Source organism: Poromitra crassiceps (assembly GCF_964638095.1).
Source record: "Poromitra crassiceps genome assembly, chromosome: 15".
NCBI lineage: Eukaryota > Metazoa > Chordata > Actinopteri > Beryciformes > Melamphaidae > Poromitra > Poromitra crassiceps.
In genome coordinates this window covers 18885459-18905735 of record NC_139634.1, presented here as the reverse complement: position 1 = coordinate 18905735, position 20277 = coordinate 18885459, and the positions used below count along the sequence as shown (strand labels likewise).

Genomic DNA, 20277 nt, shown 5'->3' with positions numbered 1-20277 from the left:
CCACAGAGGGACGTGACAGCGGGCTGAACCCCCACCTCCAGATACCCCGCGCTTCACTCCAAACACCCCCCCCCCTCACCCTGCTACCCCGTGTCACCCCCGCACCACACCCAGCCAGTAATCCCCTCTAATGCCATCAGAACAGACCCCGTCATGCTCAATCTCCCACTGGCCCGTTTAGAGAGAGAGAGACACAGAGAGAGAGAGAGAGAGACACACACAGAGCGAGAGAGAGAGGACAGAGAGAGACAGAGAGAGAGAGACAGAGAGAGAGAGGACAGAGAGAGAGAGGAAAGAGAGACAGAGACAGAGAGGAAAGAGAGAGAGTGAGAGAGACAGTAAAGAGAGAGAGAGATCATACACTGACGACTGTGACTCCCTACACACCTGTTTTAGCCAGCAGAGTGGATACAGATTACAGTTAATCCCAAAATGCGGCAGCGAGGGACTCCTGACAGGACGGCTTATTACCTCCACTGTAGCTCCACTTCACTGGCTACTGCTGCAATTTAGCATCCATTTAAACATTTTATTGAGAGACATCTTGGACTCCTGCCAGCTATATTATCTCTGAGCTTTTTTAACCCCTTCCATGCACAGAGATCGTCGACCAGCACTCTTTAGGTTCTTTCATAGTTTAGGCTGAAGACTAAAGGTGATTGTCCTTTAAAACTCCTTTAAAATACACTTTTTTAGCCATAGCTTTTACTTGAACTAGAGTCTGTATTTGTTTTGTTGTTGCTTTAGTTATCCTGTGCATTCGCTCTTTAGTTAAACTTTTGAGCATGTTTTGCATGCATATGTTTTGTTGACATTGGTTTTGCTAATATATACCCTCACTGAGCACTTTATTAGGAACACCTGTAGACCTGCTTATTCATGCAATTATGTATTCAGCCAATCACGTGGCAGCAGTGCGATGCATAAGATCATGCAGATACAGGTGAGCAGCTTCACTTCACATCAAACATCAGACTGGGGGAAATGTGATCTCATTGACTTTGACCGTGGCATGACTGTTGGTGCCAGACGGGCTGCTTTGACTATTTCTGAAACTGCTGATCTCCTGGGACTTTACACAGAATGATACGGAAAACAACAAAACATTGCCTTGTTGACATTGAGCTGAAAGTTGATACCTACCCAGTAATTGGTTAAGGTGTTCCTAATAAAGTGCTTGTTGAGTGTATATTGGATTGGTGGCATATTTTAAGTGTTCTATTTATTATGATCGTTATTATGAGATGCCATAGTAAAGAAAGCAGGCCAAGAGAAGGGAAGAAACACATAAGTGCCTTTTAAACATGGAGTCTGGATCATGTCAGGCTAGAGAGAGCAGGATATTTTCAGGTTTTACCTTTTTAAACATGAGGGGTCTTTGTTTAGAAACAACTGGATATGAGCCGTTTTTTCTGAGGGTCCATTCCTGGCATTGTGCCAAAAATGAGGCAGTCAAAATAGTGGTCGCACCGTCGTCAATCACTGTGGGTGATTTATTTTACAAGTGGCATTCAAGTCATATCTGACTAGTTTTAAATTTATTTCTCCCATCAAAAGTTAGGCTAGGCCTAGCCTATATGTCTCGATATAGGCTATCAGTCAGTCAGCTCCTATCCTCTCCGCAGTGTGGACGCACAGTCATACAACACTGTCTGCCTCAAATGGCTGCCTCACACGTTAGCGACAAATCAAGAGACTTCAAAAACATGCCGTTTTAACGGAGTCCATTCCGACAACGAGGGGTGGCAATGTGCCAAAAATGAGCGCGATTCATTTGATTGATTGATCACTAGGCCTATGTCTCACTTTTTCTGACATGGATCAGCAGCGCAGCAGTAAGCTGTCTCCTCTCCTCGGTGTGATGCACGGACCTGCCTGCCTGCATAGCCGAAGCGCGTTGAGATCCCTAGCTCTACCAAACAATTCAAAGCCGTTTGCAGCACTTGAGGAAACCGTGAGTTTGCTCATTTAATTCGTTGATATAAGCGATTGCCCGAACGATTCATTAATTAATAAACTAGTGAACGTGAAGTGAAGTGAAGTGAGTCACGAAGAGCCACACCCGCCCACTCAGACGGATCTGCGGATAATGACCTGCCACTGTTTAACAGCAGCTGCGCTTGCGTGGAAGTGGATCTTACACCGGCGGCCGAGGTGAATAAGATACGGACTCGCGGGAGTGCGCGTAGGCCGGCTAATTGTTGTTTAACATGCAGGCCAACCGGCTAGGAGCAGGTTATAATACGGATTCCACTGCATGTTAAGAAGTGGCTATAGAGGAACAACAGATAGAGTTCAAGGCCAGGAGAAGACACTGAAGCAGAGAAAAGTCTTTAACACTCTAGAGACAAACAGAGAGAAAACAGACAGAGAGATGAAAGTATGATGAGAAAGTGTCAATTAAACATAATGTTTCCTGAGTGGGAAGCGCGTGCGCACACACACACACACACACACACACACACACACACACACACACACACACACACACGCACTGCACTCACCTAGTTGAATTGGCACACATCCTAATAACCTTTAAGGCAGGTGCTGAATGAAAAGAAGGTAGCATACTAGAAAGAGTAGTTTTTTATTTCTCTGACAAACCCATGTGAGACGTCTGATGCAGAGCGCTAGCTCCAAACGTCACAAAGGGATGCTCAATTAAATGTTTTGTAATTTGCCAGCTTAAAAAAAATGCAGACTATAAAAACAAACACAGCCTGGCTGTTTTGGCACTGAGGCCTTCCTCTGTGCCAAAACACCCAGGCTCAGGGTTTATCACCGCAGGAAGAGAGACTGACTGAGAGAGAGAGGGAGAGGGAGAGGGAGAGGGAGAGAGAGAGAGAGAGAGAGAGAGAGAGAGAAAGAGAGAGTCAACAGCATACAAGGAAGCAGACAGATGGAGAAGTAAATGGTAAATGGGGGACATAATGCTACCTATTATCATACTCCAGTTGACATTCGTGTACAACATACAACGAAAGCCGCCGCAGTCCAAAACATGTTAGCACTTCTCTTCTAATGTGTGTGTGTGTGTGTGTGTGTGTGTGTGTGTGAGTGAGTGAGTGAGTGAGAGAGAGAGAGAGAGAGAGAGAGAGAGAGAGAGAGAGAGAGAGAGAGAGAGAGAGAGAGAGATGTGATGCGGTGACAACCAGGACATTGACAGGACATCTGATGTTTGATGTCTGTTTTCAAATTCAAAATTGGAATATCCCAGTGAGCCTGACACACCATACGCCGAAGCAACGCTCAACCTAAGCTCAACCTACGCTGAACCCCCCAAGTTTAATTTCGGTGTCCTTGTTAACAGGCAAAGCCGTTCACACCAGCCGCGTGCGTGCCAATCATTCAGGATTCAGTCCTATTTTCCAAGCGTGACGCTTGAAGCAAGAAGCTGCCAGGCATGATGTGGAGTTGTGGGCGGGTTCAAGGCGCGCCGAGAGAGGCGCTGAGAGGAAAAGAGAAGGCTTCTTGTGTGAACGGTTAAGCTTCAGCTCAGCTTGAGCCTGCCTCAAGCTTCACTTCTGTTTATGTTAAAGGAGAACTAACCCCCAAAACACTTTTTTTCAGCTTTTAACCAATATATATGACTTTGGGGGTGATGTGTGAAGAATTCTGGTCAAAATTTCCACATTTGACACCAAACTGTTGCCATTTGACCATTTGTATCATTTTTCAGCAGCATATCTGGCATAAGCGCCCTCTAAGGGTGGAACACTGCTTTTTTTTCTTCTCAAATGAATGGGATATTAGGAACACACTGACGTCACAGTGTTCCCAAAGACTATGGGATTTCAAGATAATTACTCCCCTACCCCCCCTGTACCCTTTCGGCTCCTCAGAACTCCAAGCCTATTCCTATTGAAGTTTGCTCTTAAAATACTGAACCAAACGTCGTCAAAGTTGGCACATGTCTTAATTATAGTTAGTTTCCCGCTGAATGTGTCACTACTTTATTAATATCTTACCTGGATAAGCTCGAATTATGATGTATATATTATCAGTCCGAGTTGGAAGCACTGTCTCCAGCCCAGGCAGGCAGGAGCGGGCGGGAGAGAGTCGTACTGTAAACCTCATGCACTAGCGCCAAGCTCCGGGGGCGCGCGCAGCAGCAGCTGGGCTCTCTCGGTGTGTCTGTGTGTGTGTGCTCCTCCACGTTGACTCGTGTGTGTTTTGCTGCGCGGAATGGGTTTGACCGTTTGATCAAGCAAGTAGCTCCTGTGCTCTTAACACTTTCAGTGCCACGGCCCTTGGGCAAAAGGTTGCTTGCTGTGCCACATAGGCCGCAATGCATTTTAAAACAGTCATATAATTTCTTTAATAATTACTATGTAAACACTGAACACGCACAAATAACGATGAGACTCTCTTCTATCACCTGCAAAAAAAAGTTTATTGATCCCATTTTCCGTTCTTTAGTTATGAGCCGGAGAAGATAGCTTGATTGAACGAAAAAAAGAGCTTTTTTTCTACGAGCTGAGATAATGAGCCTTTTGTGAAATTAAACATTTCAAGCACATCACTGACTCTGAAGCTAATTTTCTGATGTAGTCACACCTCAAAAATAATTTCCTTCAATAAAACAGTGAAGGCAAGGGAATTTTGTTTGGAAGAATAATATTTTTAGCTGAAACCAGCAGCGCTGGCGCCTGCATGCGCTGCTGGTTGCAGCTTCTTGCTGATCTTTTGCTGCTGGTGGGCATCGGATATTCTGGCTTGCGTTTGCCAACCCTGTCCTGCTGTCTGGGTCTGTGTTGTGTACTTGGCTCTGCGTGCCCACCTCCCCCCCTCCTCCTCCCCCCCCGTTGTGGGAGGAGTGTCTCTCTGCTCTGCTGTTTTCTCGTTTTCTCTGCCTGTGCTCAGCACTGAAAAAGTCTGCTAGATCCTGCTTTTTTACAGCCGCGTGTACCAGCTCCCATGCTTCGAGTTGAGAATAATAACAAATCCACGGCTGATCATGTGTTGCAGCGGACACGGAGGCTGTTGCAGCGGACATCGAGGTGCTCAATTGTGATAGCAGATTGGCTGCTGCAGGGGCACAGCTAAACGTTGCTTCAATGAAGCCGCTGCATACGGACGGATGCGATGCGATTTCCTTCCCCCCAATGACTTCTTCTGTGTGTTTCACTCCACGTTCTCTCATCTGGAGAGCGCTGTCGCCACCTAAGGGTTCTGTAAAATAGGTTAGACACATTCAATACCTCTGAATATTGTAAGAGGCGATGTAAGAGGCATAGATCGACACCCCCCCGTCAAAAAAAAAAAATCGAGTTATGACGCCATTTGGCGTCGCTGGCACTGTACGGTAAATTTCTAATGACGCCATATGGCGTCGCTGGCACTGAATGTGTTAAAATACTGAACACCACGTTGTCATATTTGACATATGTCTTCATTGTAGACAGTTTATCGCTGAATGTGTCATTACATTATAAATATCTTACCTGAATAAGCTCAAATGCTGTTACAGGATTATCACACCGAGTCTGGAGCCCTTTCTGCCGGCCAGGCAGCAGCTCGTAGGCACCCTGCCTTTTAGAGCGCGAGCACGAGCTGCTGTGTGCTCCAGGCAGCGGGGACGCGCGGGCGGAGCTCTTCACATGGAGGTCTGACACTGCCCTGCGCTGCAGTAACTTTTAACAAGAATCACGAAAAGCCCCAAAACGCAAATTAAAAACGGATTTCATTGCGCGGTTTATCGCTAGTTGTACGAGGGAATGACGTGGAGAAATCTTGCATTGTGTTACCCCAGAGCGGGGGGTTTATCCTATTGTGCGGTGTGCTGCTGTAACGAGCCCATGTCACTTTGCTCTCGTAACGTAGTTTGACACGCTGCCATAGAGATACATGCAGAAAAATAATTAAATTTCTAGTTCGCCACTGAATTACCAAATTGATATAACTTTCAACCATTTTGAGCAACACTCTTTCCATACATGCCACCAGCGTTGGCTAGTTGTTGATATTTATAAAGATATTGCCCCTCTCAAAAAAATTATTTTTGAGGCGGTAGGCAAACTGTAATGGCGTCAATTTCCGTAAAAAAATCTTGACTTGAACACAGCCAAAGAGTTTAGTATAGACAAGAGCATATGTCATTTCTTGGTTTTTTCCATAGGTATTTTCAAATCCCTGTTCTGATACATATCTAGGGGGTTAGTCCTCCTTTAAGCACCAGGTGTGAACAAAAGCATGAGGGGTCAAACTAAATAATTGATAGGAGAATGTTACTACATGTAATCACATGCCTGGTCTGAACGCTTATAAACTGGGATTCACTGCAGTCAATCTGATGCACTTTCATGCAACGCTACTCCGCAGACATATCCCAACTCAAAGCCTCTGTTAGGAGGGGGACGGCCCAGAGTTTACCACAGTGGCTAAAGCCCTAACATTTGTGGCCGTACTGAAATCACAAGTCATTATGGCGCGTTATGCTTGGATTTTCTCCTCTTTCTTCTGAACGATGGCTACTGTCGAATCAGTTGCTGATTCGATACGGCCCGCTGTTTGACTTTGAAATGGCATGAATATCATGTTCAACATCCAAAAGGTCTGTGAAGCACACTGAGAAAGGTCTGTGAAGCACACTGAGAAAGGTCTGTGAAGCACACTGAGAAAGGTATGTGAAGCACACTGAGAAAGGTATGTGAAGCACACTGAGAAAGGTCTGTGAAGCACACTGAGAAAGGTCTGTGAAGCACACTGAGAAAGGTCTGTGAAGCACACTGAGAAAGGTCTGTGAAGCACACTGAGAAAGGTCTGTGAAGCACACTGAGAAAGGTATGTGAAGCACACTGAGAAAGGTCTGTGAAGCACACAGAGAAAGGTCTGTGAAGCACACTGAGAAAGGTCTGTGAAGCACACTGAGAAAGGTCTGTGAAGCACACTGAGAAAGGTCTGTGAAGCACACTGAGAAAGGTATGTGAAGCACACTGAGAAAGGTCTGTGAAGCACACTGAGAAAGGTATGTGAAGCACACTGAGAAAGGTCTGTGAAGCACACTGAGAAAGGTATGTGAAGCACACTGAGAAGGTCTGTGAAGCACACTGAGAAAGGTCTGTGAAGCACACTGAGAAAGGCGCGCAGAACTTTCATGAAGTACTCACTGTTGGTTTTGAGGCGGGCCGGCTCACTGTTGCGGCTGCCTGCCTGGTTGATGGCCTTGACAAAGAAGATGTAGCGGGTTCCACTCTGCAGGCCGTGCACCGTGTAGTGGTTCTGCTTGATGTTAGGCACGATCATCCAGCTGTCCGCAGAGTTGTATAAACCTGGGGGAGGCACGCACGCACGCACGCACGCACACGCACACACACACACACACACACACACACACACACACACACACACACACACACACACACACACACAGAACAGAAGGGGGTGTAACTACTGTAAGGTGTGTTGATGCATTCGTAGGCAGACATGTCTTGGATGAGTGTTTTGGGGGAAGCAGTGCTACAGTCAGTGCTACTTACATTTCTTTTTCAAGATTCAAGATTCACTTTAATAGCCACAGTAAGTAATCAGATTACAAACAAGGAATTTGACTTAGTGCAGTTATACAGCGCAGCAGCGGTCACATCAACAATAGAAGACAAAGCAATACAGAAAAACAATCACAATTTATTAAGTACAAAATATAGTGTGTCGGGAGTTACAAAGACCGAGTTAACACACAAAACAAGAAGGAAAAAAAACGCAGAGCGCCATCTTGGATGGGTTGACAAAACGCCCAGTTATCTAACATCAGAAAGGGCAAAAACAATCCACAATATCCGACGTGTGTTTTGTTTGAATCTTTCACAAACACAGGTGATTCCTCACAGCATCAGGAACACAGGGAGCCCTAGACCAGTGATCCTCAACCCTTTTCATATCGAGCACCCTCTAGTTTAGTCCAGATTAGGGCCAGAGACCCCCTTTGTATGAGATGTATCTCGGCCCCAAATCTGAGATTTCTTTGAATTACATATGATTTTATCCAGAATTTCATGATTGTCTGTATTGTAGGTAGAGATATAACAGTGAAACTATGATCAAAACAGTTATTCTTCTCCATTCTCTACTGTAGTTGTGTTAATTTCTTGTAAATAAAATAAGGGTGACATTTAACAATTCATCAATTTGCTGGGGACCCCCTGGAACTCCCTCAAGGACCCCTGGTGGTCCCCGGACCTCACGTGGAGAACCACTCCCCCTAGCCCTCATGCAACATTGATGCATACAGTGCGTACCGATCCATCCCACTACCTTTCCATCAGGCTTATCATGTCATGTTGGCCTGGGGCAGAACGTGCTCACTAAGCTCTACTACCTATTAGGAGCATGGCATTTACCCACAAGCACTAGGGAGCATCTTAGAGTGAGCGCCTGAGGGCGAAGGAGTGCGATAGGCACTGATATCAGTCAAATGTATGGAAACACAGGCAGTGCTAACATGACACCGTCTGCTTGCATCCAAGAGAATGAGCGCTTACACTGTAAGCCTTACAAGGTGGTTTACTGACAGCTGGGTTACCTGCTAAGCCTAAGCTCTTACAGGGAGGTTTAGTGACGGCTGGGTTACCTGCTTCTAAACCTAAGCTTACAGGGAGGTTTAGTGACGGCTGGGTTACCTGCTTCTAAACCTAAGCTTACAGGGAGGTTTAGTGACGGCTGGGTTACCTGCTTCTAAACCTAAGCTTACAGGGAGGTTTAGTGATGGCTGGGTTACCTGCTTCTAAACCTAAGCTTACAGGGAGGTTTAGTGACGACTGGGTTACCTGCTTCTAAACCTAAACTTACAGGGAGGTTTAGTGACGGCTGGGTTACCTGCTAAGCCTAAGCTCTTACAGGGAGGTTTAGTGACGGCTGGGTTACCTGCTTCTGAACCTAAGCTTACAGGGAGGTTTAGTGACGACTGGGTTACCTGCTTCTAAACCTAAACTTACAGGGAGGTTTAGTGACGGCTGGGTTACCTGCTTCTAAACCTAAGCTTACAGGGAGGTTTAGTGATGACTGGGTTACCTGCTTCTAAACCTAAGCTTACAGGGAGGTTTACCGACGGCTGGGTTACCTGCTTCTAAACCTAAGCTTACAGGGAGGTTTACCGACGGCTGGGTTACCTGCTTCTAAACCTAAGCTTACAGGGAGGTTCAGTGACGGCTGGGTTACCTGCTTCTAAACCTAAGCTTTGTTGGGGATAAAAGTGAAACTCTCAGCTCAGGCCAGAGGAGAGGATTATCTTTCTCCTGACATGCTGTAGCATCAAATAGCTGCGATGAATTACCTCTGCCAAGGAGGTTCAATTTTTGGTCCCATTTGTTTCTGTTTCTTAGCAGGATTAGAGAAAAACTACTGGGCCCATTTTCATGAAACTTGGTGGAAGCTTGAAGAAGAAGGGTGCAGCATGGGCCAAGGAAGAACCCATTACATTTAGGTGTAGATCCAATCCGATTGGGGGCAAGCGAGGGGCTGGGGCTAGGCTAAAGGGGCCGTGGCTATAGGGATAGGATGGTCGTAGAGAGTCTGGGTTCAAGGGGTGTGTAGGGGGAGCTGCTGGGGGGATGTGTGTCGGTCAGGGTTAGGGTTCTGATCCGGCTCATAAAATCTGCATAACATTAGTATCCGGTCAGGGTTAGGGTTCTGATCCAACTCACAAAATCTGCATAACATTAGTATCGCCGTTATCCTTTTTTATCACTATTTTATCCAGCAAGCATTGTTTAACGAAACTAAAAAAATGATGTTTTCTGACTGATCCGGAGCTCATGAGCCTGCACACACACTTCAATGTTACTTGAGGCCCTAGTTGGATCTGTCGCCCCCCTTTAACTCTGGGAGTGATTAACGCTATGCTTGACATGACGAACCACACAGCAAATGGAACCTCATAACCTTGACAGTGATAGCTGCTTTCATGAGTGAGAGTTCCACTGACAAAACCTGAATGTCAATCTTCAAACGCAAGCCTTGTGCCTTCGCCTCACCCACTCCCCGAAAATCAAGAAAATATGAAAATAGACACCTGACAAAACAAACTAAGCATCTTGTTTAGTCACACTACAATGAAGGTTACGGTGGATACAGTCAAAAGTGGGATGACAGCTCTTTTCACTCTCTCATCTTTGCTCCCTGCAGAGTTGTCACTAGGCTGGGAAAAACAACAACAAGTGAAGAACAGAAAGTGAAAGCGAGAGAGCTCTCAGGGCCATTCCTGTCCCTGAGAGGCTATGAATTATTGAGTGAGATGGCAACAGCATGCATAAGTAACAGCAGCTTGTAAATATAAATACTTCACGGGACGCAAATAAGGCCTTTTAAAAGTGAGGCGTTTTGAAGTATGAATGAAGGGAGGGGGGTTCGCAAAAAAGTATTTCCCGTATGTGCCGACCGCGACGAGCTTCTCCCGGAGAAAGGGAACAGAAAGAGAGAGAGGGAGAAAGAGAGAGAGAGAGAGAGAGAGAGAGAGAGAGAGAGACACCCACCTTCACACCTTGCGTGCGCGCGATCCGTCTCGTGCCCAGAGATGCAAAGCAAATGCGATTGCAAGTGTGCATCCAGGATCGACCCCAGAATCCTACTGGCCTTTATAGTAGCTCACAAAAGGCAAGTGAAATCCTCCTGCTCTTTACAGTACAAGTACTGCTCTTTACAGGACCGTGTACTGTCAAGAGAACTGTGTGTGTATCTAAAGTCCACCTTTTCTCAAACACGCCTTCCATATTCCTTATTTTGTGAGTCACTTTCTCCATAAGTTGCACTTCTGGAATGGTAGGCTACTTTTCCATTGGGTTCAACCTGTCGTTTGTTGCATTTTGCAGCAGCTTCTTGCAGCTTCTCAAAGAGCGACTCGGAAAGAGACGAGGGAGAAGGACTCCATGTCGCCTTCCATTTCTTCATGCTTTTGATCTCCACACCACCTCTCCCTTTTGACGAGATCACATTAGCATTATGCTGTGGCTACTTGTGCTATTGAGAGAGGCTCTTTCTGACACCGGCCCTGCTGCTTGGGCTCGCTGTGTGACTTCAAAGGGCTCTTTCTGACACCGACCCTGCTGCTTGGGCTCGCTGTGTGACTTCAAAGAAGCCGAGTGGATTAGAGATTAAGTCAATGTGTCGTTTCAGAGAGGAGCACAGATAGAAATGGCAAGGAGAGAGGAAATGGAGCGGGTTGCATCCAGACAGACTTGTGTGTGTGTGTGTGTGTGTGTGTGTGTGTGTGTGTGTGTGTGTGTGTCTGTGTCTACCTCAGACTGCTACAGACAGATGAGAGGGGCAAAGAGACAAAACGTGTAAGAGGGTCAGTCTTTGATGATGCAACACAGTCACTGGTGGTGAGGGTGTGTGTGTGTGTGTGTGTGTGTGTGTGTGTGTGTGTGTGTGTGTGTGTGTGTGTGTGTGTGTGTGTGTGTGTGTGTGTGCGTGTGTGTGTGTGTGTGCTTCCCTGTTAATAGATACAGTAAATCAGGCTACAGGGAGCAATCCTGCCAAGAGAAAGAGAGACCCTGCCAAGATAGAGAGAGAGCGATTTTACCAAACACTCGGCGGGTCCCAATGCCGACTGTGGAATCTGCCTTTCTTTTGTGGCAATCACCTTAATAGCTCACCACAGGCCAGTGCTTATGAATACACATGAAATACAGTTAAGAGTCAGAGGGAACAGGTATTGCTAACCTGGTGACAAGGCTTCCAGAGACATGGAAGAGTTGCACAACTTGCATTGACTTCATGCCTGGCAGCTCGGGTTCCGCGCGGGTTACTTTAAGCTTCCCATTTGGTTTATGTAACGATTCTATTTCTAAAAGAACTGTGTTCTAAATGCATAATATCCTCTAGGCATCTATCAGAAGTGGAAACGCTTTTGCGCTGAAAAGTAACACTTGGATCAATTTCACTGCTGGATTAAATTAGGATCAGCGAAAAGTGACATATCATTTAAGGCCGTCATTATCTGCTTGTGTTGTGCTATTGATGCAGTTATTGATGAAGCTATTATAGGGCACGGCGTTAGATTAACGAGCCTGCATAAACAGTGTTTATATCAGCGATACTGTCTGATGTCAAGCTAGAGCTGTAGAGAGAGTCGACGCAGAGCTACTTCAAATGGAAATCGCATATATTTCGCTTGCTGGATCAATTAATCACTCTTGAATTTAATGACACTGCTATTCTGTTTCAATCCCCTCTCTCTCTCTCTCTCTCTCTCTCTCTCTCTCTCTCTCTCTCTCTCTCTCTCTCTCTCTCTCTCTCTGCATCACCATCATTCACTTTGGTTTGTGGTGTTGCTCAATCAACCCTGCGGGCATCAACATCGTATAACAAAAGCTATGAATTGAGAGGACAGAACGTTAACTATCCATCACATCTGTGCAGCCAGCCACCCGTTTACAGAACAAGGTGACTGTTGCGCTGATATTTGGCCCGTTTGACATCGCTTATATTTCCCCATGCGATCTGGTCTCGCTGGCAGATTCTATTTTCTGCTGCTATGCCCGGATGATCCTGCACAGGCACGGTTGGCAGGGCCCCCCCCCCCAACACACACACACACACACACACACACACACACACACACACACACACACACACACACACTTTGCCCTCTCCTCATGGGAGGACCAAGGCCACAGATAGAGATACAGATGGAGACCATGGCGCTCAAGTGGGAGTGTTTAGCCACTCCAAAAAAAAGCAATGGTAGAAAGTGGAGTGGCGTGCCAGGCTAAATGGGTTTCTCTCTCTGTCTCTCTGTCTCTGAGGAGGCCGAGGCAGCGCACCGCCAATATGTTTGAGTCACTCGGTTTATCGTGGCTGAAATGTATCCTGCTGTAGTTAGAGGGAGAGATGATGTTAGAGTTAGAGGTAGGTACCATGTCAGTGAGTAGTTAGAGGGAGAGATGATGTTAGAGTTAGAGGGAGGTACCATGTCAGTGAGTAGTTAGAGGGAGAGATGATGTTAGAGTTAGAGGGAGGTACCATGTCAGTGAGTAGTTAGAGGGAGAGATGATGTTAGAGTTAGAGGGAGGTACCATGTCAGTGAGTAGTTAGAGGGAGAGATGATGATAGAGTTAGAGGGAGGTACCATGTCAGTGAGTAGTTAGAGGGAGAGATGATGTTAGAGTTAGAGGGAGGTACCATGTCAGTGAGTAGTTAGAGGGAGAGATGATGTTAGAGTTAGAGGGAGGTACCATGTCAGTGAGTAGTTAGAGGGAGAGATGATGATAGAGTTAGAGGGAGGTACCATGTCAGTGAGTAGTTAGAGGGAGAGATGATGTTAGAGTTAGAGGGAGGTACCATGTCAGTGAGTAGTTAGAGGGAGAGATGATGTTAGAGTTAGAGGGAGGTACCATGTCAGTGAGTAGTTAGAGGGAGAGATGATGTTAGAGTTAGATGGAGGTACCATGTCAGTGAGTAGTTAGAGGGAGAGATGATGTTAGAGTTAGAGGGAGGTACCATGTCAGTGAGTAGTTAGAGGGAGAGATGATGTTAGAGTTAGAGAGAGGTACCATGTCAGTGAGTAGTTAGAGGGAGAGATGATGTTAGAGTTAGAGGGAGGTACCATGTCAGTGAGTAGTTAGAGGGAGAGATGATGTTAGAGTTAGAGGGAGGTACCATGTCAGTGAGTAGTTAGAGGGAGAGATGATGTTAGAGTTAGAGGGAGGTACCATGTCAGTGAGTAGTTAGAGGGAGAGATGATGTTAGAGTTAGAGGGAGGTACCATGTCAGTGAGTAGTTAGAGGGAGAGATGCTGAGATCATGTCAGTGAGGAGCAATTTCCCACTCTCCTCTGCAGCCATTATCCACTCTGTTCTTCACCTGGTTCTCCCATCCCTCACCTCCTCCTCCACAATGTCCTCTCCTCTCTATGTATGAAGTGTGTGTGAAGTACAGCAAAACGGACTGGACTGTAGAGTCCACTGTAAGGGCTTCAGACAAGGAAGCATACAGGTCTTTCTAAGAGTATCGTCATGTACAGGTATCCACTCTTTCATACCCACTTGGTCCAACTACAGTATGGAACTTAAATAAAACTAGAAATATTGCACGCTTCGTGAGGTCATTTCTAGCATGCCTCGCCTGCTGTGCTCGCTCGCCTGTGCCTCGCACGCTGGCTTGGCTTCACATGCGCAGTTGAGCGATTGTGCTGTGCCAAGCGGAGCACCCGCCTGCCGTATTATAGTAGTGAGATTATTATTATTATTAATAATAATAATAATAATAATAATAATAATAATAATAATAATAATGATTACAACACTGCGGTGTAGCACTAACTCTATTGCAGCGGATTGGGCGTGATCAACCCTTCCGCGGGCAACGTTGCAGACAGAGTAAGAAGGCTGATCCGTGAGCGGCTGCTTCTGGGACGCGGGTCGGGGTCTTAATCGGCCTCAGCTGGGTCTACTGGGCGAGGGTGCATGATGTTGAGAGACCCGAAACACCTTACGACCCCAGCTAACATCACTGATGACGCGTCCCAGCGCATGCTGTAGCATGTATTTTAAAACTAGAATCCTGGCTCCCCTGGCCAGTGACTTTAATAAAATAAAAGAATTATTACATCTACAATTTTTCTGTGTCCATCCACTATAACTTTTAAGTTGTTCTACATAGAGCGATAAAAACAAAACAAAAACGCAGACACATTTATCGATAGGACACTGCTAAATTTTGAGTGCCAGACAATTACAGTAATTGATAAACTATCAATATCACAAACACCAACTGTTTCTATTTTCCACAAAAGACTGCAGTTTTTTTATGGCAAGACAAGACAAGACAAAAAAAGTTTTCCTGAACATTAGTACAACATCTTCTCCCTCGAATTGTTTTACTAAGAAATTATACAGATAAAAGCTGAATCGACACATACAGTAGAGTATCTCAATCTAAATCTGGACTCAGGATAGTCCGTTAAAAATTGCACTATGATAGCAGCTCCATACAGTGCAGCAACGACGGAAGCACTGGTACTGTAGGCACGGAGCCACAAATGAGAGGTGGCAAAACTTTTGGCAGCCTCAGCTCTCTGCTAGCAGATCCAAAACAGACGCCTTCAAACGCAGCCTCAGAAAAAGCACATCTGAAAAGTGAAAACCTTGACACTTATACCGCCCCCGTCTGGCAGCGTCAGGTAAACTCATATCACCCTGACAAAAAAAGAAATTATCTCGAGGAGAGGAATGGAGCCGGTTGAAAGTAGAATGGCAGTGATTTCACATTCTTCTCCTCCTTCCTCCCTGCACAACATTCTCCTCCTTCCTCCCTGGACAACATTCTCCTCCTTCCTCCCTGGACAACATTCTCCTCCTTCCTCCCTGGACAACATTCTCCTCCTTCCTCCCTGGACAACATTCTCCTCCTTCCTCCCTGGACAACATTATCCTCCTTCCTCCCTGGACAACATTCTCCTCCTTCCTCCCTGGACAACATTCTCCTCCTTCCTCCCTGGACAACATTCTCCTCCTTCCTCTCTGGACAACATTCTCCTCCTTCCTCCCTGGACAACATTCTCCTCCTTCCTCCCTGGACAACATTATCCTCCTTCCTCCCTGCACAACATTCTCCTCCTTCCTCCCTGGACAACATTCTCCTCCTTCCTCCCTGGACAACATTCTCCTCCTTCCTCCCTGGACAACATTCTCCTCCTTCCTCCCTGGACAACATTCTCCTCCTTCCTCCCTGGACAACATTCTCCTCCTTCCTCCCTGGACAACATTCTCCTCCTTCCTCCCTGGACAACATTCTCCTCCTTCCTCCCTGGACAACATTCTCCTCCTTCCTCTCTGGACAACATTCTCCTCCTTCCTCCCTGGACAACATTCTCCTCCTTCCTCCCTGGACAACATTATCCTCCTTCCTCCCTGCACAACATTCTCCTCCTTCCTCCCTGGACAACATTCTCCTCCTTCCTCCCTGGACAACATTCTCCTCCTTCCTCCCTGCACAACATTCTCCTCCTTCCTCCCTGGACAACATTCTCCTCCTTCCTCCTTGGACAACATTCTCCTCCTTCCTCCCTGGACAACATTCTCCTCCTTCCTCCCTGCACAACATTCTCCTCCTTCCTCCCTGGACAACATTCTCCTCCTTCCTCCCTGGACAACATTCTCCTCCTTCCTCCCTGGACAACATTCTCCTCCTTCCTCCCTGGACAACATTCTCCTCCTTCCTCCCTGGACAACATTCTCCTCCTTCCTCTCTGGACAACATTCTCCTCCTTCCTCCCTGGACAACATTCTCCTCCTTCCTCCCTGGACAACATTATCCTCCTTCCTCCCTGCACAACATTCTCCTCCTTCCTCCCTGGACAACATTCTCCTCCTTCCTCCCTGGACAACATTCTCCTCCTTCCTCCCTGCACAACATTCTCCTCCTTCCTCCCTGGACAACATTCTCCTCCTTCCTCCTTGGACAACATTCTCCTCCTTCCTCCCTGGACAACATTCTCCTCCTTCCTCCCTGCACAACATTCTCCTCCTTCCTCCCTGGACAACATTCTCCTCCTTCCTCTCTGGACAACATTCTCCTCCTTCCTCCCTGGACAACATTCTCCTCCTTCCTCCCTGGACAACATTATCCTCCTTCCTCCCTGCACAACATTCTCCTCCTTCCTCCCTGGACAACATTCTCCTCCTTCCTCCCTGGACAACATTCTCCTCCTTCCTCCCTGCACAACATTCTCCTCCTTCCTCCCTGGACAACATTCTCCTCCTTCCTCCTTGGACAACATTCTCCTCCTTCCTCCCTGGACAACATTCTCCTCCTTCCTCCCTGCACAACATTCTCCTCCTTCCTCCCTGGACAACATTCTCCTCCTTCCTCCCTGGACAACATTCTCCTCCTTCCTCCTTGGACAACATTCTCCTCCTTCCTCCCTGGACAACATTCTCCTCCTTCCTCCCTGGACAACATTCTCCTCCTTCCTCCCTGGACAACATTCTCCTCCTTCCTCCTTGGACAACATTCTCCTCCTTCCTCCCTGCACAACATTCTCCTCCTTCCTCCCTGGACAACATTCTCCTCCTTCCTCCCTGCACAACATTCTCCTCCTTCCTCCCTGCACAACATTCTCCTCCTTCCTCCCTGGACAACATTCTCCTCCTTCCTCCCTGGACAACATTCTCCTCCTTCCTCCCTGCACAACATTCTCCTCCTTCCTCCCTGGACAACATTCTCCTCCTTCCTCCTTGGACAACATTCTCCTCCTTCCTCCCTGGACAACATTCTTCTCCTTCCTCCCTGGACAACATTCTCCTCCTTCCTCTCTGGACAACATTCTCCTCCTTCCTCCCTGGACAACATTCTCCTCCTTCCTCCCTGGACAATATTCTCAGTGTTTCCCATACATAAAGGAATTTGTGGCGGGCCGCCACAATAATATTCTGACCGCCACAATAAGATGTTGACCAAAAAAAAAAAAAAAAAAATTTTTTTTTTTTTTACAGTGCACCTGAACGCAACATGCAAGATATCCGCTGAATAAGTGTCCAATAAATGTTCATGTCATTCTGGCCAATACTTCTGTTATAGCATTTCAGTCTGGAATATGGAATATCTTTCAATAATCTATGATTTAGCTGCTAAATTGTCAAATACCGCCATCTGCTCGCTACCCAGGCACTTATGTATGTACTTAACCTAACTAACTTAACTAACTATCCGGTGTGCACAACACTGTCAGCCTAAACCCCGGCTGACACCCCAAAAACCTACAATCCGCTACAGAAAAATGTATATTGTTTGTTTATTAACTCATTGAGTGCCAGCCACTTTTGGAGAACGGACGCTCCCAGTGCCAGAGTTTCAGAGCGTTTTCAGTGATTTCTCGAGGCCCACAGAATATTGTGTGATATTACTATGTAAACACTGAACACGCACAAAGAACGATGAGACTCTCTTCTATCATCTGCAAAAAGAAGTTTATTGATCCCATTTTCCGTTCTTTAGTTATGAGCCGGAGAAGATAGCTTGATTTAACCAAAAACAGCAATTTTTTTCTAGAAGCTGAGATAATGAGCCTTTTGTGAAATTAAACATTTCAAGCACATCACTGACTCTGAAGCTAATATTTTCTAATGTAGTCACACCTCAAAAATAATTTCCTTCAATAAAACAGTGAAGGCCAGGGAATTTTGTTTGGCAGAATAATATTTTTTAGCTGCAACCAGCAGCGCTGGCCCCTGCGTGCGCTGCTGGTTGCAGCTTCTTGCTGGTCTTGATTTGCTGCTGGTGGGCATCGGATATTCTGGCTTGCGTTTGCCAATCCTGTCCTGCTGTCTGGGTCTGTCTGGGTGTTGTGTGCTGCTCTGCGTGCCCCCCCCCGCCTCAACTGCACACTCCTCCTCCGTATGGGAGTGTCTCTGGTGGCTCTCTGCTGAGTTTGCTGTGCACAGTGAAGGGTGCGCGACATCCAGCTTTTTTACAGCGTTCCGCGTGTTTGTCACTGGCAACCATGCTTCCAGTTGAGAATAATAACAACTCCACGGCTGATCATGCGGATGTGCTGTCACAACGGACACGGAGCGGCTCAATTGTGGGAGCAGATTGGCTGCTGCAGGCACAGCTACAGTAACGTTATGCTTCATGCATATCGATGCATACGGATGCGATGCGATTTCCGTTTCCTCAACGACTTCTTCTTTGTTTTTTCCTTGCCTTTCTGTTATCTGGAGAGCACTGTCGCCACCTAAGGGTTCTGTAAAATAGGTTAGACACATTCAATAGCTCCCATATTGTAAGAGGCGATGTAAGAGGCTTAGATCGACATCCCCCCGTCAAAAAACGCAATTGACGACTTTAGTCGTCTTTGGCACTCTACGTCACTATTTGAATTGACGACTAAAGTCGTCATTGGCACTCAATGAGTTAACTGGCCCCTCGCCTTCTATCATTTCACGAAAGTGGCAAAGCAAGTTGAGTATCCCTGACCTATAGGGAGAAATTTAGTTTGTCATTGTAAACCCACAGCACAGTAATGATGACATGTTCTTCATAGATCTAGCCTTTTAATTTAGCTCTTAAGCTTTCTCAAAGTACACCAAATTCATGCATTTTACTTTAAAATGTTTAAAAAAATCAGCCGGGGGGGCATGCCCCCGCACCCCCCTAGGGGGTCTGCGGTCCCCCACCACAAATTCACAAAATCCTGTGGGAAACACTGATTCTCCTCCTTCCTCCCTGGACAACATTCTGCTCCTTCCTCCCTGGACAACATTCTCCTCCTTCCTCCCTGGACAACATTCTCCTCCTTCCTCCCTGGACAACAATCTGCTCCTTCCTCCCTGGACAACATTCTCCTCCTTCCTCTCTGGACAACATTCTCCTCCTTCCTCCCTGGACAACATTCTCCTCCTTCCTCCCTGGACAACATTCTCCTCCTTCCTCCCTGGACAACATTCTCCTCCTTCCTCTCTGGACAACATTCTCCTCCTTCCTCCCTGGACAACATTCTCCTCCTTCCTCCCTGGACAACATTCTCCTCCTTCCTCTCTGGACAACATTCTCCTCCTTCCTCCCTGGACAACATTCTCCTCCTTCCTCTCTGGACAACATTCTCCTCCTTCCTCCCTGGACAACATTCTCCTCCTTCCTCCCTGGACAACATTCTCCTCCTTCCTCCCTGGACAACATTCTCCTCCTTCCTCTCTGGACAACATTCTCCTCCTTCCTCCCTGGACAACATTCTCCTCCTTCCTCCCTGGACAACATTCTCCTCCTTCCTCTCTGGACAACATTCTCCTCCTTCCTCCCTGGACAACATTCTCCTCCTTCCTCTCTGGACAACATTCTCCTCCTTCCTCCCTGGACAACATTCTCCTCCTTCCTCCCTGGACAACATTCTCCTCCTTCCTCCCTGGACAACATTCTCCTCCTTCCTCTCTGGACAACATTCTCCTCCTTCCTCCCTGGACAACATTCTCCTCCTTCCTCTCTGGACAACATTCTCCTCCTTCCTCCCTGGACAACATTCTCCTCCTTCCTCCCTGGACAACATTCTCCTCCTTCCTCCCTGGACAACATTCTCCTCCTTCCTCTCTGGACAACATTCTCCTCCTTCCTCCCTGGACAACATTCTCCTCCTTCCTCCCTGGACAACATTCTCCTCCTTCCTCCCTGGACAACATTCTCCTCCTTCCTCCCTGGACAACATTCTCCTCCTTCCTCTCTGGACAACATTCTCCTCCTTCCTCCCTGGACAACATTCTCCTCCTTCCTCTCTGGACAACATTCTCCTCCTTCCTCCCTGGACAACATTCTCCTCCTTCCTCCCTGGACAACATTCTCCTCCTT

At 46.8% G+C, this 20277-nt stretch overlaps 1 protein-coding gene across 1 annotated transcript in view; it reads right to left on the bottom strand.

The window, feature by feature from the left end:
- LOC310790097 (putative E3 ubiquitin-protein ligase MID2) overlaps positions 1 to 20277 on the bottom strand; it is a gene marked incomplete at its 5' end in the record, with an annotated part of 70564 nt that overhangs the window by 19619 nt on the left and 30668 nt on the right. Inside the window, one exon of the mRNA XM_083651790.1 lies at positions 7110 to 7271. Coding sequence (XP_083507916.1) covers positions 7110 to 7271 — 162 coding nt within the window. The remainder of the gene's footprint in view (positions 1 to 7109; positions 7272 to 20277) is intronic.